The sequence below is a fragment of the Hyaena hyaena genome, unplaced genomic scaffold (assembly GCF_003009895.1).
Source record: "Hyaena hyaena isolate Hyena2069 unplaced genomic scaffold, ASM300989v1 scaffold_86, whole genome shotgun sequence".
NCBI classification, from domain to species: domain Eukaryota; kingdom Metazoa; phylum Chordata; class Mammalia; order Carnivora; family Hyaenidae; genus Hyaena; species Hyaena hyaena.
In genome coordinates, this window is record NW_024080721.1 from 251,436 (window position 1) to 265,267 (window position 13,832).

General features: G+C 50.0%; 1 protein-coding gene across 1 annotated transcript in view; it reads right to left on the reverse strand.

Moving 5' to 3' along the window:
• The window catches only part of TRPM8 (transient receptor potential cation channel subfamily M member 8), an 81,775-nt gene extending 74,786 nt beyond the window's left edge, over positions 1-6,989 (reverse strand). The window contains exons 1-2 of the mRNA XM_039234462.1: positions 6,873-6,989; positions 2,539-2,612 (exon numbers count right to left, since the gene is read on the reverse strand). Of these exons, the coding sequence (XP_039090393.1) occupies positions 2,539-2,612; positions 6,873-6,989 (191 nt within the window). The remainder of the gene's footprint in view (positions 1-2,538; positions 2,613-6,872) is intronic.
• Positions 6,990-13,832: the final 6,843 nt, after the last annotated feature.

Below are 13,832 nucleotides of genomic sequence, written 5' to 3' on the forward strand. Positions count from 1 at the left end.
CAGAGAGGAGCTATAGAGAAAGCAGAGTTCTCCTTACTTCTATCTAGAATGCAGCAGCATGGCCAAAGCAATGCGGACTGAAAAGAACAAACCCAGATCGGGGTCTTCCAGCCTCAGAAGTGCCAGGAGGCAGCCCCGAAGCTGGGCAGCAACGTTTCAGAAGGCCCTCAGCAGTAGGTGCAATGGTTGGCTCTCACTCCAGGGACTAGTCAAAAAAGGAGTAGAGAGGAGTGACTTGACCAGTCTGGGCATAGCACATATGAGCAACCCCAGGAATTCTCTGGGGAGACTTAGCCTGTGTTAGCTTGTGTGGGAAGCAAGCAAACTCGAGGTATCAATATCAATCGTCACTTCATTTGATTTCCTTGTCCAATGGGTGATTTGGATGACACCAAAGTATTCCCACCATGTATGGAGAGATGACAGTAATAAATATGGGGAAGTTCAAAGAGTATAGAGTCTTAACCGTGGTCTACAACCTTGTGCCCTTCCAAAAACCCTGAGGCGTTCCGGTCTTCAGCTTATGTTGCTGAAAGTGGGGGCTGCTCCCCACACCTCCCTTTGTTTCTGGCCAGATTTGAGCAGTCATCAAGCACTTTAAGGAGGGCAGCTACAGGTTTCCCTACCTGGCATCCATTTCCTGGTCTGCTAGTAGGAGCACCCTGATTTCCCATCGCTCTCCACCCTGGGTCCGTGTGGACATGATACCCAAGCTTGGCCAATCAACACATCCCATTCCCCAGCCCCAGGGATTAGTTTAGAAGTGGGCACATGGCCCAAGCCAGGGCAAAAAGAACCATGACATCAGTCCAGAATTTCTGGTGGAATTGCTAAGAATGAGGCCCTCTTTCCCTTACTGGCAAAATAGTAAAGCTGATAACATGTAAGATATGGTGATTGTTAAGAGGCTCCCCACTCAGAGGACAATAGAAACGACAGGTGGAAAGAGACAGCATCTTGGTGCTATTAAGCTCAGGCTCTGGCTGTGCTTTTCAGCCAAAATGTCCCACAACTGTCCCTTTTACTTAAGCTAATTAGCTTGGATTTCTGCACCTAAGAAATTGTTGAATGCAGTCTGCCTGAGCCAGTGTCGTTCTTAGAAAGGGTGGAGGCAGGGGACAAAAAGAACACACAAGTTAGGAATCAGAAAACCTGGGTTCACTCCCTTATCCATCTCCCACTGGCCACATGACCTTGGGCAAAATACTGAACTCTTGGGGCTCATGTGTCTAGTCTGTCAAATGACAACAGCAGCTACCGTGAAGGGGGGCGGGGGGGTTGTAGAATTAGCGATCAAGTATATAAGTCCTTATGATATAGCAGGTTCCCAATAAGTAACTGTTGAGCGAATGAATCCAAACTGTATTTTCTACCCGTCAAACAAATACATTAACAGCAAAATCTTTCATTGAAACATCCAGGGAATAAAGAGCTGACTCATGAAGTTTACACTCCGTCAAAATGACTCACACTGAGTACATTTACACCAGTGACAAAACAGAGATTCTTAGTTTCTCTGATGTGCCTTTTCTAATTCACACGAAGCAAGAAAACACATTTATTAAGAACCTTTTGTGCCCTGAGGCACTATGGGAGGTATTTTATGCGTTACTGCATTGAACCCTTACCACAGCCCACAAGGAATACTTTGCTAGCATTTTAGCATCAGAGAATTCGGTCCAGAAAAAAGGATAATTGCCTCAAGGTCACGCAGGGAGCAGGGAGCAGAGCCAAGGTTGGATCCAGGGCTGGTTCTAACACACCTGCTCTTGCTTATTCTTACATCCTTCCTCTGTTCTCTGCCTCTGTTCAGCAGGTCAGTGCTTTCATTATAAATGACAGCAGCAACTATCTAACCAATGAAGAGTTAGATTCTTCTCTCAGCAGCAGGCAATAGAGGAAAGGCAGAGGGGCGGGAGAGAGGTGGGTAGCACTAAAAATGTCGCATCTTCTATGCGAAAGATTAGCAGTCGGCTCATTCACTCACTCGCTCATTAACGAACATTCACCGAGGGGCCCCCTGCATTCAGAGTCGCTGGGGTCTGCTCCCCATGTTTTGAAACCCAGCCTTGATGCTACAAAACACTTGAGACTCTGAGTAGATGAACGCCCTATTGGATGGGAAGGTCTTACATCAACAGCCTAACAGCGGAGCCCATCAGACGGCCCACTCAAGCCACGGGGTCACCCATCAACCTCTATGACACAACAACTTTCGTTGCTGTGGCCACTCAGGGGAGGGAGGGCTCCCGGGCTCGTGGGAACACCGAAGGGGGTGACAGCCTCTCCCAGAGCCTCTACCAACTGTTGTCAAAAGCTAAAAATATAAAACGAAATGGTACCGCTCTAGGGACCCGCTCCAGGGACCGAGTCTGAGCTACTTGCCAAATTCTTCCTGCTCATACACCATTTCTGAGAATTGCAGGATGAAAACAACTTTAATAATGAACTAGTGAACATTTGTCTGTTTGTTGTAATGGTTGTGAATAATTCATCTTCCAACACGGAGACCAAAACGGAGGGAAAATAGATACTCACGTGGCTTTGGAATCTTTGGTAAAGAAGACACATTCCCGTTTCTTAAAATTTGCTTGAATAAAATTCACCAAGTCCTTTGGAGAAAGAACGTTGGACAGCATATCACTAATGTATTTGCACACACTGCTCTTATTAACAAATACTAAAAATGATCTAAGCTTAATTCAAAGGTTTTAAGAATTTACCACACATTCATAGCACCCGGCATCCGTTGAGAGTATGCAATGAGTTTTAAAAGAGGCATACATTTATTTTTTTTCCTTTTTTTTTTTTGACAAATAGTTTATTGTCAAATTAGTTTCCACATAACACCCAGTGCTCATCCCCACAAGTGCCATCCTCCATGCCCATACCCCCACCCCCCCACATCCATCAGTCCTCAGTTTTTGTCAGCATTCAAGAGTCTCTCATGGTTTGCCTCTCTCCCTTTCCCCCACCATTTCCCCCCTTCTTCTCCCTCTTGTTCCTCAGTTAAGTTCCTCCTAATTAAAAGAGGCATACATTTAAATTTTATAACTAAATGCAAATTTTTCTAAGTCAACTTGGAGTTATCTTGTAATAAATGTCATGATACACATACAAATTATGTTTTTCCATCTCTAGGACTACCAAGGGATTGTAAGCATTTGTTGATAGTTTAGCATAAATAATGTATCAAAGCCGATTCTCTTTCCTCTTACACTTGCTTTTCTAAAAGAGACATATTCCAAAGACTCCTTCTGGGCTTGTACTTTCTCCCCCATGGGCGAGGTGGTAAGGCATATCCAGGACCTCATTCTGAGAAACAATCACAATTTTTTATACACCAAAAGCTTCCCATTAGATGGGAAAGCAAACTACACGGGAGGAGATGAAGAATACATTGGAAAACACTACGTTCCTGGGATGCCTGGGCAGCTCAGTCAGTGGTGTCCGACTTCAGCTCAGGTCATGATCTCACGGTTCGTGGGTTCAAGCCCCGCGTCAGGCTCTGTGCTGACAGTGTGGAGCCTGGAACCTGCTTCGGATTCCGTGTCTCCCCCTCTCTCTGTCCCTCCCCAATTCACACTCTGTCTCTTTCTCTCCAAAATAAATAAACATTCAAAACTTTTTAAAATAAAAGTTAAATAAATAAAGAATTTTAAAAAGAAGAAGAAAACACTGCACTCCTCAAATGGAAGACTAGAATTGCAACACATATCATTGGTAGAGAGACTATATGAAGGACTTTAAATCACTAACAACAGACAACCTGTGGAGAAAATGGCAAAAGACGTGAGCGTGGATCAAATAAAAGAGGACACACAAATAACCCACGCATGTGTGAAGAGGGGCTCGCCGACATCAGCCATGAAGCAAACATAAGGTAAAACCACCGTGACTTCTCGCTGCACACCCACCAGGTTGGAAAAATCAAAAAAGCTATTGATACGGAAAGTGGAGGAAGGGCAAGGCAGTGGGGCCTGGCGCCCACTAGGGGTGGTTGAGCACCCTGGTGCAGCCACTCTGGAAGAGGGTCTACCGTGACCAGCAAACATGACCCTAGGGATCATCCCCTGTGGACACAGAGGTAGGGCTGCCCCATGGAACATGAGCCTGCAGGCCGAGAATGCCTGGTCACGGCTGTCAGCCTTCGGGGCTGTCCTGCCTGGGGGATTTGGGGGGGGGGGAGGGTACCGGCCATCCAAACCCCCTCCCCTCAGGTGCAGGGCACTGGGTGGTGTGGTTCTCAAATGACATCACCCAAGTTTGGCTTCCCAAGTCAGGGTGCCGGCCCCAAAGCCAGCCAAGGCCATCACCAGCTGGGCACCGCACATTTTGGGGGGGGGGAGGGGCAGGAGGGGCAGGCGGTGTCCCTGACCGAAGTCCACAGTGTGCTCGGCAGTCTGACCCCTGCTCCCTGCCCCCCTTCCTTCTGACACATCAGAGAAACAGGGACCACATGCCTCTTCTTCCTGGCCCTTCCAACAAAAGCTATCCCATGAGCCCTGTGTCTTAAACCCAGACCTCATGAGGGAGAGGTCAGCTCCACCCTGAGAACGTTTCCATGGGAGCCCCAGCTCACACACCCAAAAATGTTCACGTGGCATTGCTCCTAACAGCAAAACTCCGAAACCCAAGTGTTCCCCTGAGGCTGGATGAACATGATGGATGAACATGATGGACAGCAGCTAAAGGAATCAACAGCAACGAATCTTGAAAACATAATGAAGAACAAAAAACCAAACTCCCCAAAGAATACTTGTAGAATTTCGTATATATCAAAAAGAGATAAAAGTAAATAATGCATTGTTTAGACACACACACACATATAGGAAGGAAGGAGGGAAGGAAGGAAGGAAGGAAGGAAGGAAGGAAGGAAGGAAGGAAGGAAGGAGGAAGGAAGGAAGGAAGGGTAATACAAAGCGCAGGGCTGCAGTCACCTCTGGCAGGGGAGGGGGAAACATGGGGGGCATGTGGGGACCCTCCACAGACCTGGTGATACTCTGTTCCCTAAGCTGGTGGCTGGCACAAGCGTGTTCATTTTATTGCTCTTCCTTAAGCTGGAAATTTACATGTACACATTCTTTTCCACAGATACTAAAAATATGGAGAGCAATAGTAAGTCCTACCCTCATCTGAATGCAAAATGTTTGAAAGCCTTTGATGCCCTTTCTCCCTGATAATATTTTCTAACAATCTTAACTAATTTTAAAGCTGCTTACCGCAACTGAAGAAAATTCGACAGATGTAGAAGCCAGTGAAATCAGTGGTCGTGGAGGGGCAGTGGTGTAACTCTGTTGCTAAAAATTCCCTCTGAAAATGCACTTTGCAGAAGTGTGTGTCCCTTTTTAAAAAATGTTTATTTATTTATTTTTGAGAGAGAGAGAGACACAGAGACAGAGTGTGAGTGGGTGAGGAGCAGAGAGAAGGAGACAGAATCCGAAGCAGGCTCCAGGATCTGAGCTGTTAGCACAGAGCCCGACACAGGGCTTGAACCCACAAACTCTGAGATCATGACCTGAGCCTTAGTTAGACGCTTAACCGACTGAGCCACCCAGGTGCCCCACAGAAGTGTGTGTTCTTGAGGGGGGCAAACAGGGCTCTCCAGAACGGAGGCGACCTTGGGTGGTCTCAGAAGTCCTCCCCAGGGGGCTGTCAGCACCGCTGAGGGCCGAGCAGAAGCCATCCAGAAACCCCTAGGGAGCCATGGAGTGGTTTTGTCCCCAATCAGCCTCTGTCCATCTCCCAGGGGCATCAAAGCCCCGTCCAAACCAAGAGCCAGAAGGGAAGTTGAGGCTGGAGGAGGGGCCCCCACGTCTTTGCCCCCCATCTGTGTCTGCAGGGCCAGCGCAGGTGAGACCAGGGGCAAAGCGTAAGGGGGTGTCCCGGGTCGGGTATGGGCAAGTGCAGGGGCGCCTGAGAGCCCGTGTGCCTCGCATACGGTGGGGGTGGGGGTAGCGTGTTTACCCCCTTGTTTTCTCAGAACCCCCTGAAAGGTCACAGAGCCAGCCTCCTGTAACCACATAAGCGCCCAGCACCCAGAAACACCCTTCCCCCCCTCGTTCCCACAGGGAGCCACCCTCCTGACTTCCAACGACCCCGTCCAGGGGGACCACTGGGGGGGGGGGGGGCACGCAGCCAGAGGCACCTGCCCGGGAGGTAGCACAGGGGACAGCACAGAGGGCAGATGACCCCCGCGGGCCCCGGGGGGCAGTGCCTGCCGAGCCCCTGCGTCCTCAGGGCAGCGCGGACGCTGGGTTAGAACGGGAGGCCCAGCGCCCCGGACAACAGCAGCGAACAAACGAGGACCCAGAGACGCAGCCACGGAACTGAACAGGACTTGGAGCCGCGGGTCGTTTCTGGCGAACCCGCGGGGTTGGAAGTAACACCACCAAGCCTGAAACGGTGAAACGACGGCCGACAGGGCAGCGTCGTAGACGTCACGAGTGGCCACACAAAGGCGCCATCTCACAGCTTATTAAGGTCGCAACCCTTACAATAAGGACGCCGGAGGGGCACCTGGGTGGCTCAGTCGGTTGAGCCTCTGGCCTCGGCTCAGGTCATGAGGTCCGCGTTGCTGAGTTCGAGCCGCGACAGGCTCAAGGCTGTGCGCACAGAGCCTGCTGCGCATCCTCGGCCCCCGCCTCTCTCGGCCCCGCCCCCACGCCGATGCTCGCGCATGCGCACTCGCTCTCTTGCAAAAATAAACATTTAAAAAATAAAATAACGACGCTGCAGAAACAACAGAGAAGAGAAAATACTTCCACGTTTGACCAAAAAATAAGCCACAGAGCAGGACACTATACGTTGAGGTGGGGTCTTTGCAAAGACGGGGTACGGGTCCCCAGGTGACGGACGCCGCCCGCACTCACGCTCTCGCTGTAGGACACGTCTGTGCTCCGGGACGCGCTGGAGTACAGGGTCCGCGTACTGTCCACCATGCCGTTCCTTCTGCTTCTCATGCTGAGCCGGGCGCCCTCGAAGGACATCTTCGCTGTGGAGAGCGGGGCGGGGAGGGGGGTCAGCTGGAGTCACACTGTGTGCCTTTCGCAGAGGCCCCTTGCTCTGGCCCAGGACCCCCGCCCCCACCCCCGGGTTCCTGCACCCCTGCCCCGCTCCTCTGGCCTCATCACAGACCACCACGCTTGTGGGGGTTCACGGCGGCTGCTTCCGGGTTAAGGGATTGGGAGTAAAAATGTCACAAACTGTAACCATGGCTTGTGTCAGCTGGAGGAAGGGGCCAGACCCTGAGAAAAGCCTTGGCCCTGATCTACCCCCGCGGTGGCAGGGGGGCCGAGGGCCTGTGTGTCCAGGTCGCCCGGACACTCCAGCCGGCACTTGGGCCCCAGGGACACCCGGCAATTCCCTCTCTGGCCTGGGAGCCCGTTAGCCCAGGGGACACAGAAGCCTCAGCCGCCATTGGGGGGGGCGGGTTCGGGGGCACCCTTGCTCTCCTGATGCCCAGAGCCCCCCTCCCCCCTGCGGGGACTCCCTGAGACCCGTAGCCCAGGCTGCAGACAAAACCTCCGCAGCTACTCCCTCCACATCCCTGTGCTGTCTGGCAGACACAGTCAACATTTCTAGAACGAGAGCTCATCCTTCCCAGTCTCCCTGAGTGTCCACCTCTGGCTCCAAGCTGTCACCCCAGTGGGCCACACCACATCCAGGGGTCAAGTCCCATCTCCTTCCCCTCCCTAGCCTCTCCAGGGGCCCACCCTCTGTCTGGAATCTTCTTCCTTGGACCCTCTCTGTCTGCTCAACCTCCAGGCCTCACGTCTGCACCGCTTCTGTGGGGAGGTGCTGTGTGACCCCCACAGGCAGAGGCACACCCCGGTGCCTGGTCCGGCAGCACCCTACTCCCCACCCAGCGCGGACCCCTGATGTGTTTAATGATGTGTTTGGCCCCCGGACCAGATCTGTCTTGTTCAGCATTATATTCCCAGGACCGGGCAAGGTGCTCCGAGGAGATCTGTACAAATATTTATTGAGTGAATAATTTAAGCGCATAAATAACACCCCTTCCTAACCCCTAAATCCTCCTCCTGCTTCCGCACAGCCCTCCCTGGGTGCGGAAAGGCCTGGACCCACCGCTCAGCCTCCTGCTACTGCCGCGCAACGGCCCCTCCCAGGCAGCCTCAAAACCCTCCCACCCCACAGAGCCTGGAAGCTTCTTTGAAACCCACTCAGAACAGCTGGTACAGGCTGTTTAAAACAATGAGTGCATCTTTTACTTCTCTCCCCAGACATTTGAAAGAGAGACTCAGAGTATTAATTGGTACTTTACATACATTATTGTAAAACCACAGATCAATCCTGCAAGGTATTTACTGTGATTCCCATACAGCAAATTGCTTCTAAGTTGGGCCCCAACGGTCAGGAACTGATTTCATTTGTCCCACAATGAAAAACTGCTTTTTTATTTTTCCTTTTCTGGTGCAATGGGAAAAGGTATATTTTTGCTTTTTAATCACATTTCGGTCAAACAAGAAACGGGCAAGTCGCGTGCAGTGTGCAGGAGGCGGCCCTGTGCTGGCCCATCCTATGCCTCCGTGAGGAATCCGTTTCCAACTGCTTTTCCGAGGCGAGCTGATACTCAAGTTGACAGATCGTGAGTTTAGGCCTCCTGTACGACGTCTTACATCACAGGTGCCCCAGGGTCCATCCTGAGCAGGGTCAGGGGTTAGGGCACGGGTGAGAGGAGCAGGAACATTCGGAGAAAGGGATATAGGACCAAGGGCCACAGGGTAAGGTTAGGGAGGCCTGGGGTGGGGGGAGGGGGAGGCTGGAGAGTGAAAGGAAAGGATCCACGGCCTCCCACCCCCAGGACCCCTGGGAAAGGGTGAGTGAATTGGATACAGGACAGAAAGGAGGGAGGAAGGAAGAAAAGTCACTCGAAGGAGAAATCCCATCAATGTAAATAGGGAAAAGGAAAAGTCATAGGGTTGTGCCACCAGGCCGGACAATAAAAAACCCGGTAGAAAAAAAAAAAAAACCAGTCCAGGGGTGCCTGGGTGGCTCAGTTGGTTGAGCATCTGACTTTGGCTCAGGTCGCGATCTCACGGTATATGAGTTCGAACCCACGTCGGGCTCTGTGCTGACAGCTCAGAACCTGGAGCTGCTTCGGATTCTGTGTCTCCCTCTCTCTCTGCCCCTCCCCGACTTGTGCTCTGTCTCTTTTGCTCTCAAAAATAAAACATTTTTTAAAAATTAAAAAAAAATAAAAGAAATGGGCTAAGGGCTGAAATCCAAATCCATCAAAGAAGGAACACAAATTGCTAAAAAAACATGAAAACAGACTAAGCCTCCCTTCTCTCATAAAAGCCATAAAAGCCCCACAACGATGAAACGCCAGGAGGAGGTGTTTTCAGATGGTAGTATTTGATGTTGGGAGGAAGGTGAAGAGACAGACAATTCGAGACGACTGGGTGGGGTTAACACTCTTTCACGGCCTTCAAAGCACCTCCAAAGCACCTAGGCTGTCACGTGGCAAGGCATTTAAATACTGTCAACCCAGTGACCCCCCGCTTTGGAGACCCAAGATAAAAGGAATAGTCAGAAACACCCAAAAAGTTGTACTGAAAGGCTGTCGGTCGCTGAGTTCTTTCTAGGAGGGACAATGGGAAACAACCTAAATTTCCATTAATAGAACATTCCACCGAAAAGAAGTAAAAGGGTGGTGCTATTAAGGGGGTATAATCTAATGACATGGAGAAATTATTATGATTTGTTCCAAGTAGAAAAAAGAAAAAAAAAAAGCAGGCGGCGAGGATCCCTGGTTGTTGAGAGATGCAGCTTCACAGACGGGCTCTTGGATGAACCACTCAGCTGCAGACCTCAAGTGGGTCCTTCAGCCTCCTGGCTCCCTAAGGAAGGCGGCTCAGTGCCCCGCAGGGAGGGCTCTGCCTCTGTAGGGAATGTAAATGCCTTATAGATAATGTGTAGAAGCCACGTGGGAGTAAATACACCAAAACGCTAATCACTGTATGCTAATGCGGGGGAAGGGTAGGATGAAGAGTCACTCATTTAATTTTTTATTCTTTTATATTTACCAAAAGTAAATATACTGTTTGTGTGATCTTAAAAATACACTTAATCAACAGGACAAGCCCCAAGAGGCTGGGCAAGGGGAATATAAGCAAGGACCCTGGCAACACAGTTTCAGCGATGGGGGTTGAGAGGGCGTGTAGACACCGGTGCAGGCAACCAGCAGACAGAGAGCGAGAAAAGCACAGGGCAGATGTGATATTGGCAAGAATTAAGAGGGCGTGAAGAAGAGCGGCAGGCAGGGCTGCTGAAGGGTCCCCACTCCCATCACCAATCGAAGATAAATAACCAGTTGAAGATCAAAGGAAAGGAGAGCCAACAATCACGTGATGAATACTGATGAAAACCTTGGGCTGTGTCTTCCCCCTCATGTCACAGCCTCTGAAACCCTTTCTGGACGTGGAACTGAGTGATGTTCCTCTCCCGGCACCTGGTCCTACCTGGCCCGCCTGACTCTTACTGCGGAGAAGAAATAGGGACAACACCCAGGTGATCAGGGCTTCACTCAACAGCCGAGTCTAGAGTGTGGTTTTCAAAGGGGATCATGGGGACCTCCCTCCCAACAGAGAAGGGCTCAGGGACCCCTCCCCTCATCAGTGGGAGCAGCCCTGCCTTCATCCCGTTCACGTGTCCAAGGTCCTAGAAGGTGCCCTCTGCGGAAAGGTTTCTGCTGTTGAAGAGCAGCCAGAAACATGTGTGGCAGAGCTCTGGTCTGCTCTGCGCACCTGCTCCCCATCACCCAACGGCACAGCCAGACAGGGGGCGTCTGAAGCCTCAGTCTCTTGGAACGGAGAAGAGAGCCATTACAGCACTTGAGGAAAAGCAAGTTCAATGGTTTACCAAGCTCTAAAAGTTAAAGGTGATGGATTTATTCACGGTGACCCCCAACAATTGGGGGCAGTTTCACATACAACCTGGGAAATACGATTACGTCACTCCAAAATGAGAAAGTACCGGAACATGAGGTAATGTTATATAACCATGACATTCAAGTGTATGGTCTTGAAGTCGCGCCAGAATTACTTCCCTGATACTGCTTCCTTCCAGGGATCCGATCTGCAGTGTTTGGTACTCACGTGAGGGAGACGCTGGCTTTCTGCCCATTTGGAGGGCTCTGGAGTATGATGCTTAAAAGTGTGACTTTCAAGTCTAGGACCATCTCTTTATTGTATCTTAAACTCAGAGTGTTTCTCTAAATTAATGGAACTCTCTCCTAGGAGATGGAAAACAAGGTCAAGAAAATGACGGCCCATGATGTGGATGGAACGCCCCTGATAGAATCTGCCAGTAAAATGACAGCAAGGGCACCCCACGATGCTTAATACCAAATTTGAAGGGGGTGATTTCACGTAGTGCACTCAATTCACTGTGCTATTCGTCTCAAAAATCATGGGGTTGGCAAACACATCAGGAAAGCTCAAACATCATACCGCAGACCAGGGAGTCAAAAGTTTGGATCAAACCAAAAGAAATACTTGTCTTTGATAATGAAAAGTTCACTGTCAAGAAGAATTCAAATCAACACACAGAGAGACACCTATTTCTATAATCAAACTTCCAGGCAGGGGCGCCTGGGTGGCTCAGTCGATTAAGCATCTGACTAATGATTTCGGCTCAGGTCATGATCTCATGGTTTGTGACTTAGAGCCTGGCTTCAGGCTCTGCACTGACGGCATGGCGCCTGCTTGCGATTCTCTGTCTCCCTCTCTCTCTTTGCCCCTCCCTGGCTCATGCACACACACACTCTCTCTCTCTCAAAATAAATAGATAAGCCTTAAAAAAATAATAATAAACTTCCAAGGAGATGAAGACTATATGGTAGGAAAAAAGAAAACAAAATAAAAGCAAAGGCTTGAAATCAGGAAAAACCTAGCTTGAATCACAGCTTCACCACTGAACAGCCGTGTCGATGGCTTAGTCCAAGCCCACAGCAGCTCAAGCACAGAGCTTGGGTGACATCAGCCTCAGTGCTCCTGTCCTTACTGCCACCATGAGTGTTGGGACTTCATAAGAAGACTAAGGTGTTAACAGGGAAAGCAAAGTGGCAGCAAACACCACCACACTTAAACATCAGGACCTTCTCCCCTGCCTTGCCCACGAGGGAAACGTGTTTCATCCACTCAGCCCCTGGGGCCCATGGGGAGTGGATAAAGGGAGAGTAGCCTAGAAAAGCTGAATAGATTTACATTCAAAAGGACCCAGAGACAGTCACAGGAGAACAAATGTGGAAAATGAGAGGGGGAGGGGAGAGATGGTAGGGGTGTGTGATGAGAGCCGAGCACACAGGGATGCTGCCCTGAAGAAGACTGTCGTCATGAGATAGGTGGACAGTGTCTTCTGGACTTTTTTCCAAGTTCATCTATTCCTCTCAGTTCTCTGTTGCCATGTCAGAAATTATGTCAGAATATAACTACTGAAAACAACTCGTATTTTGATCTCACAGTTTTTGCAGGTCGGGAACCCAGGCACAGTTGAGGTGGGTTCTGGCCGTCAAGGTGCTAGCGGGGGCTGGGGTCTCATCTGAAGGCTGGACAGAGGAAGGCTCTGCTTCTAAGCTCACATGGCTGTCAGCAGGGCTGAGTTCCTAGGGTCCTCAGGACCCTGGAGGCCATCCTCAGAGTTGGCTCTGTGGACCCTGCTGTGTGGCAACTTGCTTGGTCAAAGCAGGCCAGCCCACAAGGTAATAGAGAGAACCTGCCACAAGGCAAAGTCACTGGCTTTGGTAATGTCATCATGCAAGTGACATCCCAAATCACCTCTGCCATATTCTACTGTTAGAAGCAAGTCACACTGAGTCCTGCCCACATTCCAGGGCGGGGGGTGGGGGGGTGGGAGGACCACACATGGGCATGGATACCACAAGGCAGGGGTCCTTCAGGGCCATCTCAGAAGCCTGCCCACCCCCATCCCCTTTCATTCACCTGTACTTCCAATGCTCTTGCTATGCTGGACCTGTGTATCTTTTGAATAAAATACTGTGCTAAGACCGGCCATATGACTCTTCAATTTTATTTGGGTCCCGTACATGTAAAAATCAAAACGGAACCCCTAAGGTAGGTGATTGAGCAGCAATGCTAAGGAGGAAATCCGAGGAGCTTTAGGAAAGGATGACAGAGCCCACAGCAAACCTGGCCCTAAACCGCACTAAGTCAGTGTTGGGTCAAGTTTGCTCATCCGCCCACTGCCTTCAGGTCATTCTCTGGATGACCGTCACCCAACTTCCCCCAGCCCCATGGCAGTCAGTGCAATCTGGGAATTAGACCCAGCTTGTTATTATCAAGCTATTCTTTTCAGATTGTACATTTTTATGTGTGAGAATAATTTTTATTTTCATGTTATTTTTTACGTCTGAGTTTTCAACTCTCTTTCACACTCAACCCTGCATGTATCACTCATGTCCCGGTGGGAGTCCACGGGCACCAACTCGTCCAACCTGGATTCATCTGTCGGCATCTCTGGGGATGACTTCAGTGGAGCGACTCATAAGCGATGTACATGAGGCACTTTTTATTCTTGTGAATTTCTTTTCTCACATGAAAAATTTGACTACACTTTCTCCCCATAGAACCTGTTTCATTCTTATTAGACTTGATCTTGTAAAAGAAATCTCTGAGAGAAGCCTCATTTTTATTCTTTCTTCCCAGCATTTATTTGCTTTTCCCTCTAATTCTTTTTTTTAACATTTATTTATTTTGGAGAAAGAGAAAGAGAGAGAGACAGAATGTGAGTGGGGGAGGGGCAGAGAGGGAGGGAGATACAGAATCCAAAGCAGGCTCCAGGCTCTGAGC